The sequence below is a fragment of the Musca domestica genome, unplaced genomic scaffold (genome assembly GCF_030504385.1).
Source record: "Musca domestica strain aabys unplaced genomic scaffold, Musca_domestica.polishedcontigs.V.1.1 42, whole genome shotgun sequence".
Lineage (NCBI taxonomy): Eukaryota > Metazoa > Arthropoda > Insecta > Diptera > Muscidae > Musca > Musca domestica.
The window spans coordinates 2542891-2559295 of record NW_026712329.1 but is presented as its reverse complement, the minus strand read 5'-3'; the positions used below and the strand labels follow the sequence as shown (position 1 = coordinate 2559295).

Sequence of the window (16405 nt, the reverse complement as noted above, 5' to 3'; positions counted from 1 at the left end):
CCTCCCTATATTCGGTATGTTGATGATTTTAGCAACACCGGAATTGTTTCAGTCTAAGTCTAAGCCAGAAATTGTCTGTGCAGGTCCACGTTTTCGTATAGCCCCCATATAACCGTAACTACCGATATTTTGATGATTTTTGCGACATTATTTGCCGGAATTTTTCCAAATATGGTACTTGAAGTTCGAAATGGATACTACAGAAGACATAAAATTGTCTGTGTAGGTCCACGTCTTCGTATGCCTCCCGATATTCGGTATTTTGATGATTTTAGCGACATTATTTACCGGAATTTTTCTAATTTGGTATTTGAAGTTGGTAATCGATATTACTGTCTATGACAGATATTCGGTATTTTGATGATTTTAGCGACATTATTCACCGGAATTGTTTCAAATTTGGCATTTGAAGTTCGTAATGGATACTACAGCCTATGACAGAAAATTGTATGTACAAGGTCCACGCCTTCGTATACCTCCTGACATTCGGTATTTTAATGATTCGTATAGCCCCCAAACAACGGTACCTCCCGATATCCGGTATTTGATGATTTTAGCGACATTATTCACCGGAATTGTTTCAAATTTGGTATTTAAAGTTCGTAGTGGATACTACAGCCTATAACCCCTATATAATGGCACCTCCCGATATTCAAACTTACAGCTTTTTTACTTGTTTCTTGATATAACACAAGGGATCGATTATAAAAAATATTACTTATATTCATTTTTTTTTTAATATATTTTGTTTTTATTATTTTCTTATAATAACGTTAATAAATAATTATTGTTCTGCAATATATCTTAACTAATTAAAAATTTAATCTAACATATAAACTAATTAATAAAACACTATTCTAATGCTGGCATCATATCAGCAAAATATTCAAAAGTCTTTGGTTTCCGATGTCGGGGTTCCATGGACAATGATCGTGAGGATTTTTCTTTTGGCGTGGACAAACTTTCACTCAAAGTTGTGGTTTCTGTTATGGTTTGATCGATTTCTGATTCTGAATTATTTTCGTCAAGGTTGAGGATAGATTGCGTTGTTGTGTCAGTGGGATTTGTGGTGATTTCAGTAGAATTTTGTTTCTCATTTGTTGTTATTAATTCGGTGGTGAAATGTTCATTTATGTCCGTTGTAGAGAAATCAATAACGGAATCTGTTGTGCTCTCATAAAATGTTGGCTGTTGTGTGGTTTGCTCTTCATTTGTTGCCGTTGTAGATTTTTCGATCAGGGAAGTTGTTGTTGATTCAGAGAGCGTCTGCTCTGTGGAGATATCTTCATTAATATCCGTTGTAGAAATAAAGGAGGATGATGTGCTCTCAGTGATTTCTTCTTTTTGATGCATGTCGTTTTCAGTTATTGAATTCGTTGAACTTTCTGAAAGAGTCATCTCTGTGGTGAGATCTATATTTATATTTGTTGTTGATATATCGACAATGGAGAATGGTGTACTCTCAGTAAATATTTTTTCTGTGCTGAAATCGTAATTTATGTTCGTTGCTGCACTGTCAACTACGGAATTGGTTGTGCTCTCAATAATATCGCTTGTTGATGTCTCAGGTTGTGTTTCCTCTGTGGTGAGATCTTCGTTCATTTCCGTTGTAGATATATCGACAATGGAGGCGGTTGTGCTTTCAGTTGTTGTCTCTTTTGTGCTGAAATTGTTATTTATGTCCATTGCTGAATTGTTATTGAGTGAATTATTTGAGACCTCAACTTGGGTTGCCTCTGTGGTGAAATCTTTGTTATTTGCCGTTGTAGTATGATCGATGCTCGGTATTGTTGTGATCTCAGTGATTATTTCTTCTGTGGTATTATCTTCATTCAATGGAATTTCCGTCTCTGTAAGTTTTTCTGTTGTAGAATATTCTAAAGATTCGGTGGTGAGTTCATCTGAATCTTCGATGGGACGTCCAGTAGTAGTATTTTCTGAAGACTCTGTTGTTGTTGAAAATATATTCTGGGGATTTTGGGTGGTAGTATATTGAGCTTCAGTTTGTGGCTCCGATTCGGTGGTTACTTCTAAGTCCAATGATTCTTGTGTTCCGCTTTCTGTCGTATAATCGTTTGTTGACTCAGTGGCTTCATCAACATTTATTGATGCAGTTTTCACAGTTGTAGACTCCAGAGCTTCTGTAGTGGATGTAATCTCTGAAAACCGTTCGGGTGTCCCTGTGGTTTCATCTTGAGAATTTTCTATCGACGTTTTTATGGTAGTGGTTTCCTGAAATCCCACGTTCTCAGTAAAATTCTCCGTCAAGGGATATGTGTGCGTGGTCTCTTCTGTATTATTTTCTGTGGTTGAATCCGAAGATACGTGAGAAGTGGTAAATTCCGTTGCCAGATTTGAATCCGTCGTCTCATAAACAGAATTTTCTGTTGACATTGATTCAGTGGTAAAATCCGTGGTTGAATCTGGAGATACGTGAGAAGTGGTAAATTCCGTTGCGATATTTGAATCCGTCGTCTCATCAACAGAATTTTCTGTAGACGTTGATTCAGTGGTCAAATAAAAATCGTCTTTTTCTGTGGTCCCAACATCATGATCCAAAATAGGTATTGTTTCTGAAATCGTCGTAACTTTTTCAGGAGTATATGTTGTTGTTGGCACTTCTTTGTAGGTTGCTGTTGTGACATCGAACTCGGTGGTCGTAACAAAATTCATTTCGGTTGTGAAGATGGTTAAATCTTTTGGGGTTGTGGAATCGAAAAGATAGTTTGTAGAGGAACCTGTTTCGGTTGTGGAATCAAATTCATCGATGGTGATACTACCACTTGTATATGTAGTGGTTTCCAGTATTTGTCCTTCTGTAGAGGAACTATCAGGAGTTGAAGAGTAATCGTAGGCCCCATTGTCCGAATTTTTCTCTGTTGTTAGATTTTCCTCCCACCAAGAAGTGTTGGATGTTGTTAAGGTCTCTAATCCATTTGTGGTTGTTTCAATCAAACGTTCGGTTGTTTGGTCTCTATTCGGAATAGTGGAGTCCTCAATTGCAATTTCGTTGGTGGTATTCTCTTCATTTATTTCTGAGGACGTATAAATACTTTCCGTAGTTGTCTCTGTGTTTAGACCTGACAATGGAACCATGGTGGTGGTATCTATTCTTGAACTATTTATAGCTGCATTTTTATGCAAGTCTGAAGAGCTGGAAGGATCCACGTCTGTTGAATTTTCGTAATGGCTCGTTGTGGTTTCAATGAATGCTTCTGTTGTGGATTCCTGTGATATCGCATCAGAAGTATGTTCCGAAATAGGAATTATTGTTGAGTTCTCTTGATCCGCATTACTCACTTCCGTAACCACACTGGAAGCCGTTGATTGTAATGACCCATTTGGCCCCTCTGTTGTTGGTTTCATATTGAACCACTTTATCGAATCCAATATGTTACCAACATAATCTTTACCATATACAGGAATTGTTGGCTTGAAATCTGCCACATATGGACGATAGACTTTGTAATTAAATGGTTTACGATTTCGAATGTAGTTTTCAGCCAATTGAATATATTCTTCTCTGGATTTGAAAACATCAAAATTGGATTTCGGTACTGCGGGCACGCTCAATATTTGTCTCAAGGACATTTTATCCTTTGACGTTTTATTTTTGAACTCCAAATTGCTTCGCGGTAAAAAGGCGGCCCTGCTGTCATAATACAAAGAGTTAATTACAAAAATTATTAAGAACAACTTAGAGGACATCATTATGACAACGATGTTTAATGATGACTGTTGAGGTTTCCTGCAACGGACATCATCTTAAATAGTTCGATAAGAGGCTGGCTGTGAAAAATTCTAAGTAATGACTGGTTTACCTGTCGGCCAAAATAATAAGCCTACTTATAGTCATATTTATGGTTGTGATTTTTCAATTTCGTCCTCGCCACCAACGCCATAAAAAAGGGGTTTTTCTTTGTCAGTTATTAGTCCCAACTAAGAGATTACATGAGTCGTGCAAACTACCTGCCTTTGCACAGAACGAAACACTTGGACAATTGCCAAGGTCTACAGGTAGTGATCCTTTTGTGGTATTATAAAGGTGTGTCTATTTTGGATTTTACTAATGAGCCAGAAATCCATATTCCATGCATCTTTTGTTCTCATAAGAAATCACTAGGTGGGTTTTGCAATTTGTATTAGGAAACTCCAACAGATCCATTATACGAATGTGAGAATTTCCAAAGAGCAAAACAAAACGATTGGAATACTTTTGTGTAATATTTTGCAATTGGCATTGAAATGTGAAATGACACGTAGCCCTAAAGCAACGAATTGAATATGTGTATTGTTTTGAAGAGTCGAAAGAGTGATTTGAGTTTCGTTTTTTGTAAGCATGGAACCAATTTTGTTATTTTTATGTTTGATATGTTTTTTTGACGATGGTAATCCAGGATTTTTAGAAAACAAAAGAAGGACAAATATTATTATTTTTTAGAATCGAAGAACATTTTTCAAAAGAAAACACAACAAAAGAGTCGATTAGGGATTCATTTGTGTAAATAAAAAATCATTGGGGATAATTTTCTACTGTGAGAGGTCCTACATATACAGGGTGCCAGTGGGAGTTATATATTTTTATAGAAGGGTGTAAGATTTCTTAGCTATAGAAGACATTTCAAGAGTTTAAAATACTGGACCAAATAACTACTACCTCGTTAGCAGAAATTAACAACACCGTGCAGATGTAATTCGAAATTCGAAACATTTTATTTGTAATTCGTTCCATTTCTTTTGTAATTCGAGAATTCAATTTGTAATTCAAAAATTTTCAATTAATCGAAAATTTTCAATTGAGTTTGAGAATTTTATTTGTTGTTCATAAAATTCGATTTTAATTTCGAAATGTTTCATTTGAAATTTATTTGATTTAATTGATTTAATTTACTTATAATTCGAACACATCTATTTGTAATGCAAAGCAAATAAAAAGCCAATGAAAAAATGTTTGCGATTTTTATACCCTACACCACTTAGTGGTATGGGCATTATGTCTTTGTTCATTTGTTTGTAACATGGAGAAAGAAGCGAGATAGACACATAGTTACTTTTGAGGATCTTCATAGAATTACTTTCTAAGTAGATTTATGTATGTCAGTCCCTCCGTCCGTATTCACATCGATTTCGGGTTAATTGTGCACCAAATGGCTAATATAAGCCCAAATAACCTGTATTTTGGTACATCCCACCGAAATGAGTCTAGAGGCAAGTAAATCAAATTTGGAGAAAATAGGCTCATCCGATTTGGGGCTTTAAGTCCCTCACATACGTAATATGTGCTCCAGAAGAATGATATTTGGTACCCAACATCAGATACTTCTTGAAAAAACCTCTGTCAAATTTTATCGAAATCGGTTCAGATTAGGATATAGCTCCCATATATATCATTATCCGAATAAACCTGATTATTGTATTAAATACAGCTCTAAAATAGAATTTTTCAAAATCCGTTCAGATTTGAATATAGCTCCCATATATATTATCAACCGATTTTGGGTTAATGTGCACCAATTAGACAATATAAGTCCAAAAGTCCTGAATTTTGGTACGTCCGACTGAATTCAGTCTAGGAGCAAGTTATTCGCATTCGGAGAAAATCGGCTCAGATATAGCTATAGCTCCCATACATATGTTTCATACGATTTGGTGTTTAAGTCCCTCACATTCGTAATATGCATTCGACAACAATGATATTTGGTACCAGATATCTTATAAAGCTCGGAAATACTTTTGCCAAATTTTATCGAGAACGGCTAAGATTTGGTGATATCATCATTTAATTCCGTTATAGAAATATCGGCAATGGAGGCTGATGTGCTCTCAGTCGGTGACTCTTCTGTGCTAAAATCTTGATTATTGTCAATTGTTAATTTGCTAGAGAGGGTTGCCTCTGAGACGAGAACTTTATTCGTTGTTGAAATATGAAAATCGGCGATAGTGTCTTTTGTGGTAAAACCATTATATATGTCTGAGGCAAGTTCCCCCATCTTCCACACTTTTGCAAACTCATGGATTAGGATTCCTCAGAATTCGTGCATTTTAAGTATATAGTGTCTTCGACAATATTACAAACAAAAATATTAGGTAGCTTTGGTTGTTGGGTCTTTTTGGTAAATTGAACCATGGTACATTAAGGAGGTAGAACAGCTCTGTAAAACTACAGAAATACAGCCCTGAGGCTATGCCCGCTTTCTGTCAGACTCATTCAAAATTATATGCAACGAGTTGTTTTCATTTATTTCATATTTTTCTTCGATTTTAAAATGAGTTAAATAGCGCGAAAAACGAATGAAATGCCTGGATTTTCGCTCAAAAAAATGATTAAAACTGTTCAATCTCTCAATTTCATGGCTGAAATGGTTAATAGTTTTAATGCGCAAGCCGCAATCTGCGTGTCTTCCAATCATTGGTTTTCAAAATATTTTGTTCTCATTTTTCAAAACAATCAATACATACACAAAATTGGCAGAAGTCGGACACACTTAGAAAAAAAATTGTAGTCAGCTGGTAGCTCTACCTTACCTTTTTATTGCACCATGAATTGAACTGTAATTATTTTTTACACTCTACAACACGTTGTGTTGAGGTTTTTATACCCTACAACACTATGTGTTGGGGGTGTTATAAGTTTGATTGGGCCAGAATTTATGTAACACCTCGAAATATTGATTTCCCATATAGGAAAGTATATATGGATCTTCCTAGCTCGCCGAGCTGAGTCGATCTAGCTATGTATGTCCGTCCGTCCGTCCGTCTGTCCGTCTGTCCATGTTAATTTGTAATCACTCTACAGGTCGCAATTACGGCCCGATCTTCACGAAATTTAGAATGTAGGTGGGGCTTGGACCAGAATAGAACCCTATTTCTTTTGGAGATGATCGCCAAATGTTTAGGGGTTGAAATGGACCAAATACTGAAAAAATGTCGAATTTTGCAGAAGCTATACAGGTCGCAATTATATACCAAACGACGCGGAATTGCGCATGTAGCTAGAGTTTAGGGCGGGGAAGAAGCCTACCAATTTGGGTGGTCATCGTATAATATTTAGCGGGTAAAATAGACCATATCTTTTGTGTTGAAAAAATTCAAAATTTTTCATTAAACCTCGAATGTTTTAAATCCCGGCGAAATCAAAAGCCATGACAAGGTTACTTCTGATCTTTACATTGATGTTAACATCCATCAAATCGGATATATAGCAAAATATGTGCAATATATATGTCTATTAAGGAAGATATGCTTGAAAGATCTCTTATATGTCGAGAACGGCTGAACTGATTTCGACAGTTCTCATTAATTCAGAATGGCGTCTTGGCAGGAAAGAAAAAACGTCTAAAAAAATCGCGTAAAAATATCTCTCTAAAAATTAAAATGTTGATTTTGTAAAATTTTCTCATATTTTTTCAATTTTGTCATATTTTTGGCATATTTTAATTTTGAATTAAACATTTGGTAATATTTCTACAGCTAACAAAACTAAGTAGTTGGGATATCAGGATATTATATACAGATCGCATTTATGGCCCGATCCTTACGAAATTTTGCATGGGGATAAGATGAGGGTCAGAATAGGAGCCTACTCTTTTTGGAGATGATCGCCATATATTTAGGGGTTGAAACAGACCAAAAAACTGCAAAATTGTCAGCAGGTCGTAATTATCGCCCGATCCTCACGCACATTTGAATGGGGGTTACCGGACATTGCAAAAGCCAAGCAGTTTCTAATGGCCATCCAAAAATATTCAATGTGTGAAATAGTTTGCCAACTTTTGTAGACAAAATACGAAAATGTCCATTCCAGAGACTTTTTGGAGAATTCACAAATACAGGAAAGACGCCCTTCTGACTATTTCGTTGAAGAATATAGTCAAATGTCTGTATCTCATATAGATGCGTTTCAGTCAAAAACCAATAATAAATGTTAATCTTTTGCCACTTCTGAGAGATTATAGGTCTTTGGGAAATATTGGTTCCAGATCTAGGAAGACCAACATCTACCAATAAATTGGAAATGAGCAAATTAGTTAAAGTTGCTATTATTCGAAAATTAGAGAACGAAACCTGATGGTTTTCTTTTATTATTTGTCACAATATCTTGTGGAATTCTTTCGAGTACTTCGCCTATATAAACTGTATGGTTTATTATAGTGTTGTAGGGTATTCAACGGTCGGCCCCGCTCGACTGTAGCCTTTGCTTACTTGTTATATATAGGTTATTATAGATAGGTAGGACCAAAAATTTTTCTAATTTTGCAGTCGGTCACAATTGAAAACCAATTGACACGGAATATTCCACGAGGAACGAGTTAAGGACAGAGCAGAAGTCTAGAATTTTGGATGACCATTGGATTATATATACCAGGTAAAATGGACCACAACTTTCGTGTGAATCTTAATCTAATACAGACAAAAATAATGGTGTAGGCAAAATTGCAAGAAAATCAAACATTTATATCCAATTTTATGTGAAATCATTAATTCCATCTTCATCTCATGTTTCTGGTTGAGACAAATATTTAGATAAAGCAAGTTGTAAACAATCGCTGACTTCTTTCGCAGGTTATAACAGATAAAGTTATTGACAATTGTGATACTTTGTGAGGGAGGTATCAGAAGGAATGGTCCGATCTCCACCATTTTTACAACATATTTTGTGTTGATGGAAATATTGAGATGTGTCAAGTCTGAATGAAATCTGATGTTAATTTTGCGTTTTATGAGCTTCATGAATATTCAAAATTTTGACCCTTTGTGGGGGCGGTACCAGAAGGAGTGGACCGATATATTCCATCTTCACGCCAGTCCTTGGTTTAATAAAACTATTGTGATTTGTTTGTAATTTGAAGACAATCGTACACTTAAATCACATTTAATAAGAGTTATAATTATTCAAAATGTTGACCCTTTGTGGGGGAAGTACCTGATGGAGTGGACCTGTATTGTCAATTTTCGCACCTGAACTAGCACTGATGCAAATATTAGGATTTGCAAAGATGGAACAACAACGGATTATCCTTTGTCTTTCTGTGCAGTAAATTGTTTTATTTGGAAATGTTAACATTTTTTGGGAGAGGGATAATATTACGATGTACCAAATTTGGATCAAATCGGATACTCTCTTCGACTCCAAATGTCCTGAAACGGATTTGAGGCAATGATACCTAGAGTGTAAAACCGATTTGGCCGTATCAAATGATATATACCCTCTCTAGCCGTATGGATGAGGGTATAAAAACGAAAGGCATGGACTTTTTTTAAAGATTTATCCTAAATTTTTCTAAAGATGTTTTCTACGCTTCTACAAGCTCCGAAGGCGTGGAAGTTTTAAAGATTTTTTCTAGACTCCCACAACTACAAGGTCCGATTCATTTTGAGTTTGTGCGAAATCTCCAACAAAGCATTTTTTAGAAGGATAATATCAAAGGCAAAAATATTCTTCATCAAATTCCACTATAATTAACCAAATAATCTCTATTTCTTCTCTGTTTTGGATATACAACCAAAAGATATTAGCATCAACGTTCCCAAATAAACTCAAAAATATCAAAATTATTCCCTAATTTTTGGATCAATTTTTCTCGGACTTTTATCGAAATAAATGTAAAATAAAATTTAAGAAAAAAAAAAAAGGAATTGTGTATTTCTGGAAAATTTAGCATTTTCCCCAATTCGCTGCAAATTTTTTTATTAATTTACTGAACAATAGACAGTCTGGATTGTGGAAAATGCAAAGTAGTGGTAGTAGATAGTATTTGCTTTTAGATCAAAGCCAATCAGGAGTTAAATCAAATGTTCTTAAGGCCTTCAATAAAAGTCATTTAATAATATAAAATGCATAGTACGGGCACAAACCTTTATGGAAATTTCGCGCCAACACTATGCCATTTCTTCATTTTTAAACCGCTTTACAACACTGTCTTTACACTGAACATACTTCATCGGCCGGCACTGAAAGTTTGACATTTGGTGAGAGTGTAAACGACTTGTGTTTATGTGAAGCATTTTATTCTGCTGGCCAATTGTGTTGCTGCTTGATTTAATTTTTAATAAATAATAAAAAGGAAGTCTAAAATACATAATAAAAGTTAGAGGTAAATAAACATCACATCATTTGTTTTCGACAAAGTTTTGATTATTGTGGAGTTGTTATTCCAACTCGTACGACCATCTGTATCCAATTTCGGTAAACGTTTGCTAAATAACACTGTCCACGCTTTTCATTTTCGCAGGCACATTGAAGAGACACCACAATGGATTCGGATCTTTATGATGAGTTTGGTAATTACATTGGTCCCGACTTGGACAGTGACGAGGATGATGACCAAAGTATTTATGGTCAGCAGGATAATCAAGATGAACGTGATGTAAGTTTATCTTTTCCAAATGTGAGTGAAATTTCAACAATTGTTTCTCGTAGGATGAGGCCATGGAAGAGGAGGAAGATCAAAACGAAGATGAAGACAAAGAGGTTACAGCAGTTGTCTTGCATGAGGATAAACGTTATTATCCCACAGCAGTTGAGGTCTATGGTCCCGATGTTGAGACAATAGTCCAGGAGGAAGATGCCCAGCCATTGGATAAACCTCTCATCGAACCTGTCAAGAAGTTAAAATTTCAAATTAAAGAACAAGAATTACCCGATACTACCTATAATATGGAATTCATGGCTGATTTAATGGACACACCACCGCTCATACGTAATGTGGCTTTAATTGGTCATTTACATCATGGCAAAACCACCTTTGTTGATTGTCTTATACGTCAGACACATCCACAATTTGATTTGAATGAAGAACGTTCGCTACGTTACACGGATACACTTTTCACGGAACAAGAACGTGGTGTTAGTATTAAAGCCACTCCGGTCACTGTTGTCTTGCAGGATGTTAAAACGAAGAGTTATTTAATGAATATTTTCGATACGCCTGGACATGTAAACTTTTCCGATGAAATTACGGCCGCCATGCGCTTATGTGATGGTGTTGTTGTCTTCGTTGATGCTGCCGAAGGTGTTATGCTTAACACTGAAAGGCTGCTGAAACATGCAGTGCAAGAGAAAATGGCCATAACAGTTTGCATTAATAAGGTAAGAACATTTTAAAAGTGTATTTACAAATATTGAACAATTATTGGCGACGTAAGAGCACATTTACCCAATTAAATGTCAACATTCCCATATATGGTTAGTTATTCTGAAAGTAAACAATTCCCTTTCAAAATATGTTTTTCCTGACGTGAACGTTCTTCTTCAATTCCGTTCAGTGGGAAAAGCAATACGCTTATGCCCAAATGTCTAATGCTAATTTCTTCCTTGAACAGGCCAGGAAGTAGTGAGTCAATCATGTGTGTTGCTGATGTACAAATTTATATTTACTTTAGTTATAATTAGTTTATTCTAGCTAATCAAAATATATCTAATAAAATCATTTTCATTGCAGATTGATCGTCTGATTTTGGAATTGAAATTACCTCCTCAAGATGCATATTTCAAATTGAAACACATTGTGGAAGAAGTCAATAGTTTGCTGAGTACATACGGTAATGCTGAAGAAACTCAACTGGTATCACCCGTATTGGGTAATGTTTGTTTTGCCAGTTCCCTTTATGGCATATGTTTCACATTGAAATCTTTTGCCAAACTATATGCTGATACCTATGAAGGTGTTAATTATGTGGAATTCTCAAAACGATTGTGGGGCGATATGTATTTCCACAGCAAATCGTGAGTTTAAAGAAATTTAGACTATTTATTAAAAAAAAATAATATTTTGGCATATTGTTGCAGACGTAAATTCACCAAAAAGCCGCCACACAATTCAGCACAACGTAGTTTTGTTGAATTCATCTTGGAGCCAATGTATAAACTAATTGCCCAGGTTGTGGGAGATGTTGACTCCACACTGTCGGATACATTGGCTGAATTGAACATACGTATAACCAAGGAAGAGATGAAATCGAATATAAGACCTCTATTGCGTTTGGTGTGCAATCGATTCCTTGGAGATTTTAGCGGTTTTGTCAGTATGTGTGTGGAGCACATACCATCTCCATTGGATAATGCTAAGCGCAAGGTAGACCATGTCTACACTGGTCCAAAGGAGGGAGACATGTATCGTGACATGATTCAATGTAATCAAACCGGTTCCCTTTTGGTGCACAGTGCCAAAATGTATCCAACCGATGATTGTACATTCTTCCAGGTGAGTTGTTCGGCACAAAACTGATGTTAAGAATAATTGTGGCAAAATATTGAATTTTAACAAATTAGGTTTAATTGAGGCTTCAGTGAAATAAACTTATCTTAAATTCCATTTCTCTTAGGTCATGGCTCGGGTAATTTCCGGTACCTTACATGCCGGACAAGAAGTACGAGTGCTGGGTGAAAATTATACTCTACAAGATGAAGAAGATTCTCGAGTTTTGCAAGTTGGACGGCTATGGGTATACGAAGCACGCTACAAAGTAGAACTTAATCGTGTTCCCGCCGGTAACTGGGTTCTAATTGAGGGTATCGATCAAAGCATTGTAAAAACTTCAACAATTGTCGATATTAATGCAGCCGATGATTTGTACATTTTCCGGCCATTGAAATTTAATACTCAAAGTATTATAAAAATTGCCGTGGAACCTGTAAATCCCTCAGAATTACCCAAAATGTTAGATGGTCTGCGTAAAGTCAATAAATCGTATCCTCTACTTTCAACGCGTGTCGAAGAATCAGGAGAACATGTTATCTTGGGTACTGGCGAATTGTATTTGGATTGTGTTATGCATGATCTACGTAAAATGTATTCGGAAATTGATATAAAAGTTGCCGATCCAGTTGTGGCATTTTGTGAGACAGTTGTTGAGACGAGTTCACTGAAATGTTTTGCCGAAACGCCAAATAAGAAAAATAAAATTACCATGATCGCGGAACCTTTAGAAAAGGGTTTGGCAGAAGACATAGAGAACGAGGTGGTCTCAATCAATTGGAACAAAAAACGTATTGGAGAATTTTTCCAAGTGAACTATGATTGGGATTTGTTGGCGGCACGTTCCATATGGGCGTTTGGTCCAGATTCAACAGGTCCAAATATTTTAGTTGACGATACATTGCCCTCTGAGGTGGACAAGACACTGTTAACATCCGTTAAGGATTCCATAGTTCAAGGTTTCCAATGGGGTACAAGGGAAGGACCACTTTGTGAGGAGCCCATACGCAATGTGAAATTTAAAATTCTTGACGCGGTTATTGCAAATGAAGCTTTACATCGGGGTGGTGGACAGGTCATCCCTACAGCCAGAAGAGTAGCATATTCGGCATTCCTTATGGCCACACCCAGATTAATGGAACCGTATTTGTTTGTAGAGGTACAAGCACCGGCAGATTGCGTTTCAGCCGTATATACGGTTTTGGCTAGAAGAAGGTGACAACTAATTTACCTATGAAAACAATCATTTATTAATTACATTGTTTTTGCAATTTACAGAGGTCACGTTACTCAAGATGCCCCCGTTTCTGGTTCTCCACTTTACACAATTAAAGCCTTCATTCCCGCCATTGATTCATTTGGTTTTGAAACGGATTTACGTACTCACACACAAGGTCAAGCTTTTTGTCTTTCAGTCTTCCATCATTGGCAAATTGTTCCTGGTGATCCATTGGATAAATCCATTGTTATACGACCATTGGAACCCCAGCAGGCATCACATTTGGCACGTGAATTTATGATTAAAACAAGACGACGTAAGGGTCTGTCCGAAGATGTATCGATCAATAAATTCTTCGACGATCCTATGTTATTGGAGCTGGCTCGACAGGATGTATTGCTCAATTACCCACTGTAAAATGAAATATTTTAGATCTTAAAATAAAAAAATCCCTTTCGGAACCCCCTTTTTTCAGGAAATGTTGTTTTGGATTAAGAATTGTGTTTTATTGAAGCGATTGTTTAAGAACCGTGGCATAGTATTGGTAGTAACTTTTATTTCAATTGTTGCTTAACTAAGTCGTGAAACAAAAATAATGCATACATATATGTAGCCATATGGAATCTATATTTTTATCTGATCCGATAAAGATCAGGGCTCGTCCTTGTGTCTAACAAATAATCGGCTGTCACCTCCGTGTATTCATGTTTGTGTTCTATATATTTCTGCTTTGTGAGCAGCTGCCCGATTTCTTTTGGTCCGTCCCGGGATCGAAAAGGGCACTAGAGGGTTTTAAACGCCCATCATAAGTTGTGGCATTCCATCCTAGGTAATTACCAGAGGGGATAAGCGCTGGCAGAGCAGATTGTCTGCTACACGTTCATTACGGCAAAAAAGGGTACTCCCACCCAAATACGAGGAATGTGTCACAGTTCATCAGATATAACTATAATGTCGCTCGGTCTGACGTCGCCCTAAAGGACGTGACTTGGAAACCCATCACGTCACATCGATCAGACCATCTCCCGAGACATTAACAAAGCTACAGCCGCTGGCTATGTACCTACTGGTCGAATACCCAAAAGAAGACCGAATGAGCGTGCAGTCAGTGGTGACAATCCATGCGAGGAATATGAAAACAGAACTCCTCTACCTTGAAGGGAGACCTGCACGATCTAGAGGAAAAGTCCTAACAGGCATGTCTGAATAGCGTTCATATTGATGTAGTCAACCACTAAAGTATGGATTCCATCCTCAAAGTTCTCATCTCATCCATTGCAGCTGAACGTCGTCTGCCTAAACAAATCAGAGTAGTTTTGGCTCAACTACGTTCGGAATGGTGCAGCCGTCTCAATTGGGCGAGAATTGATGAATGTGTGAGGGACGTCTGTCCATCGTGTAATTCATCCTGTATTACATCGGTTGTATCCTTTTTGACAAGGCAAAGTAGCGAATGCTTTAAATTTGGTTGCATCAGGATTTTATTAGCAGACTTAAAACATCGATCATATATTACGGCTACAGAAAAAGGCCTATCTCGTTGCCAATGGCAAGTGGCAAACAAATCCTGTACTACAGTGGCTGAAATTTTGGACAAATCATTTGTTTGGTCCAAGGACAAGCCTATTGGAATTTGTGATAATCTGTCAACGCTTCTCCCATATTTAACTTCGTCCGATTTTTATTTTTTATTGTACACAAATGTGTAATACTAGCCCAAATATCCGACCAATGCTGATATGTCAAATTTGGTGAAAGTTAGACATAGCTATAGGTCCCACAGCTTTAAAATAAACTCCATATCAACGAAAGTCGAGAAAAATATCAGATACAGCCCAGAAATATCTCTCTCAAATTTTATCAAGATCTGTTCATAATTGGATATGGCTTCCAAGCCTATATTTATCCGATTTATGGTTTACTGTGCACCAAATGGTTAATGTCAGCAAAAAAGGTGTGGATTTTGGCACGTACGACCGAATTCAGCCTAGAAGCAAGTACTTCATAGTTGGTGAAAGACGGTTAAGATGTGGCTATAGCCCCCATATACATATATGTTTCATCCGATTTGGTGTTTAAGTCCCTCGCAATTTTGTAATATGCACTCTATAACAATGATAATTGGTATAATATATCAGATTTAGCTCAGATTTGGATTTATCTCCGATATATATCTTCATCCGATTTCACGGTAATTGTGCGGCAAATATGTATTATAAGTCCAAATTGAATGGATTTTTGCACATTTAACCCAATTTTACCATTTGGTGAGACTCGGTTCCCATATATCTATTGCTCCGATATATGTTTTAATATGATCCTTCTCGAAGTCATATGATACACTCTAGAGCAATGTTCTTTGGTAGGAGAGGTAAAAATGCCTCCGTCAAATTTGGTGGAAATCGAATCTGATTCAAAATTATAATTGTTCTAAAGCCATATGTTTATTTGTTACGGGTAGCTCTACTAAACATGCATAGTGGTGTAGGGCATATTATTGTTGACTTGCCCTTGACCCTTCTTTACGGCTTTAAAAATGTAAAACAATGACCCTTTTCTTGATATGAAAAAATCATGCTCGAATAATGCGAACGTCTCTGTCTAGTCTCTGATTGGATCAAAATTTGCTCATCTTAAACAATTCTTGTACAATGATCGTGTATTTTTAAAAAAAACTTCCAGGGCAAGGATTGTACATTTTTTTAAAAAACAATATTTTTAGGACTTTTTTTCCACGAATCGTGAATTTAAAAAAAATATTTTTAAGCACCCCCGGCAATATATTTATAAGAAAAGGTTTTTAAGGTCCTCCGAACCAAGTACTACAGATTTTTCTAATTTTCTTGGCAAAAACAAGGGATTTCTACAATGATGGCAAAAAATAATGGATTTTTATTTTTTGTGAGGCATCATACCAAAAAATTGTGAATTTTGTAAGAATATTTTTAAGGGCATGGTATTTTTAAATACATTCTTAGCTAATAAAAAA

At 36.3% G+C, this 16405-nt stretch overlaps 2 protein-coding genes across 2 annotated transcripts; one reads left to right on the top strand and one right to left on the bottom strand.

Moving 5' to 3' along the window:
• Positions 1–852: 852 nt before the first annotated feature.
• Positions 853–3591, bottom strand: LOC101887996 (serine-rich adhesin for platelets-like). The gene has a single exon (XM_005176646.3). It carries the CDS (start codon positions 3589–3591, stop codon positions 853–855), a length of 2739 nt encoding a protein of 912 aa, XP_005176703.3.
• Positions 3592–9847: 6256 nt separating this feature from the next.
• On the top strand, positions 9848–13877 carry LOC101901451 (116 kDa U5 small nuclear ribonucleoprotein component). Its single transcript, XM_005176639.4, has 7 exons — positions 9848–10094; positions 10233–10367; positions 10421–11089; positions 11442–11725; positions 11789–12203; positions 12325–13412; positions 13476–13877. The coding sequence occupies exons 2-7, from the start codon at positions 10254–10256 to the stop codon at positions 13831–13833; spliced, it is 2928 nt and encodes a 975-aa protein (XP_005176696.1). The 5' UTR covers positions 9848–10094; positions 10233–10253; the 3' UTR covers positions 13834–13877.
• The last annotated feature ends 2528 nt before the right edge of the window (positions 13878–16405 follow it).

What these genes read in the sequence shown, in the direction of transcription:
- LOC101887996 (XM_005176646.3), bottom strand. Translation starts at nt 3,591, where the DNA reads ATGTCCTTGAGACAAATATTGAGCGTGCCCGCAGTACCGAAATCCAAT.
- LOC101901451 (XM_005176639.4), top strand. Translation starts at nt 10,254, where the DNA reads ATGGATTCGGATCTTTATGATGAGTTTGGTAATTACATTGGTCCCGAC. An exon ending in TAACAGTTTGCATTAATAAG is followed by an intron (nt 11,090 to 11,441) that starts GTAAGAACATTT and finishes TTTTCATTGCAG; the next exon opens with ATTGATCGTCTGATTTTGGA. An exon ending in ATGTATTTCCACAGCAAATC is followed by an intron (nt 11,726 to 11,788) that starts GTGAGTTTAAAG and finishes ATATTGTTGCAG; the next exon opens with ACGTAAATTCACCAAAAAGC.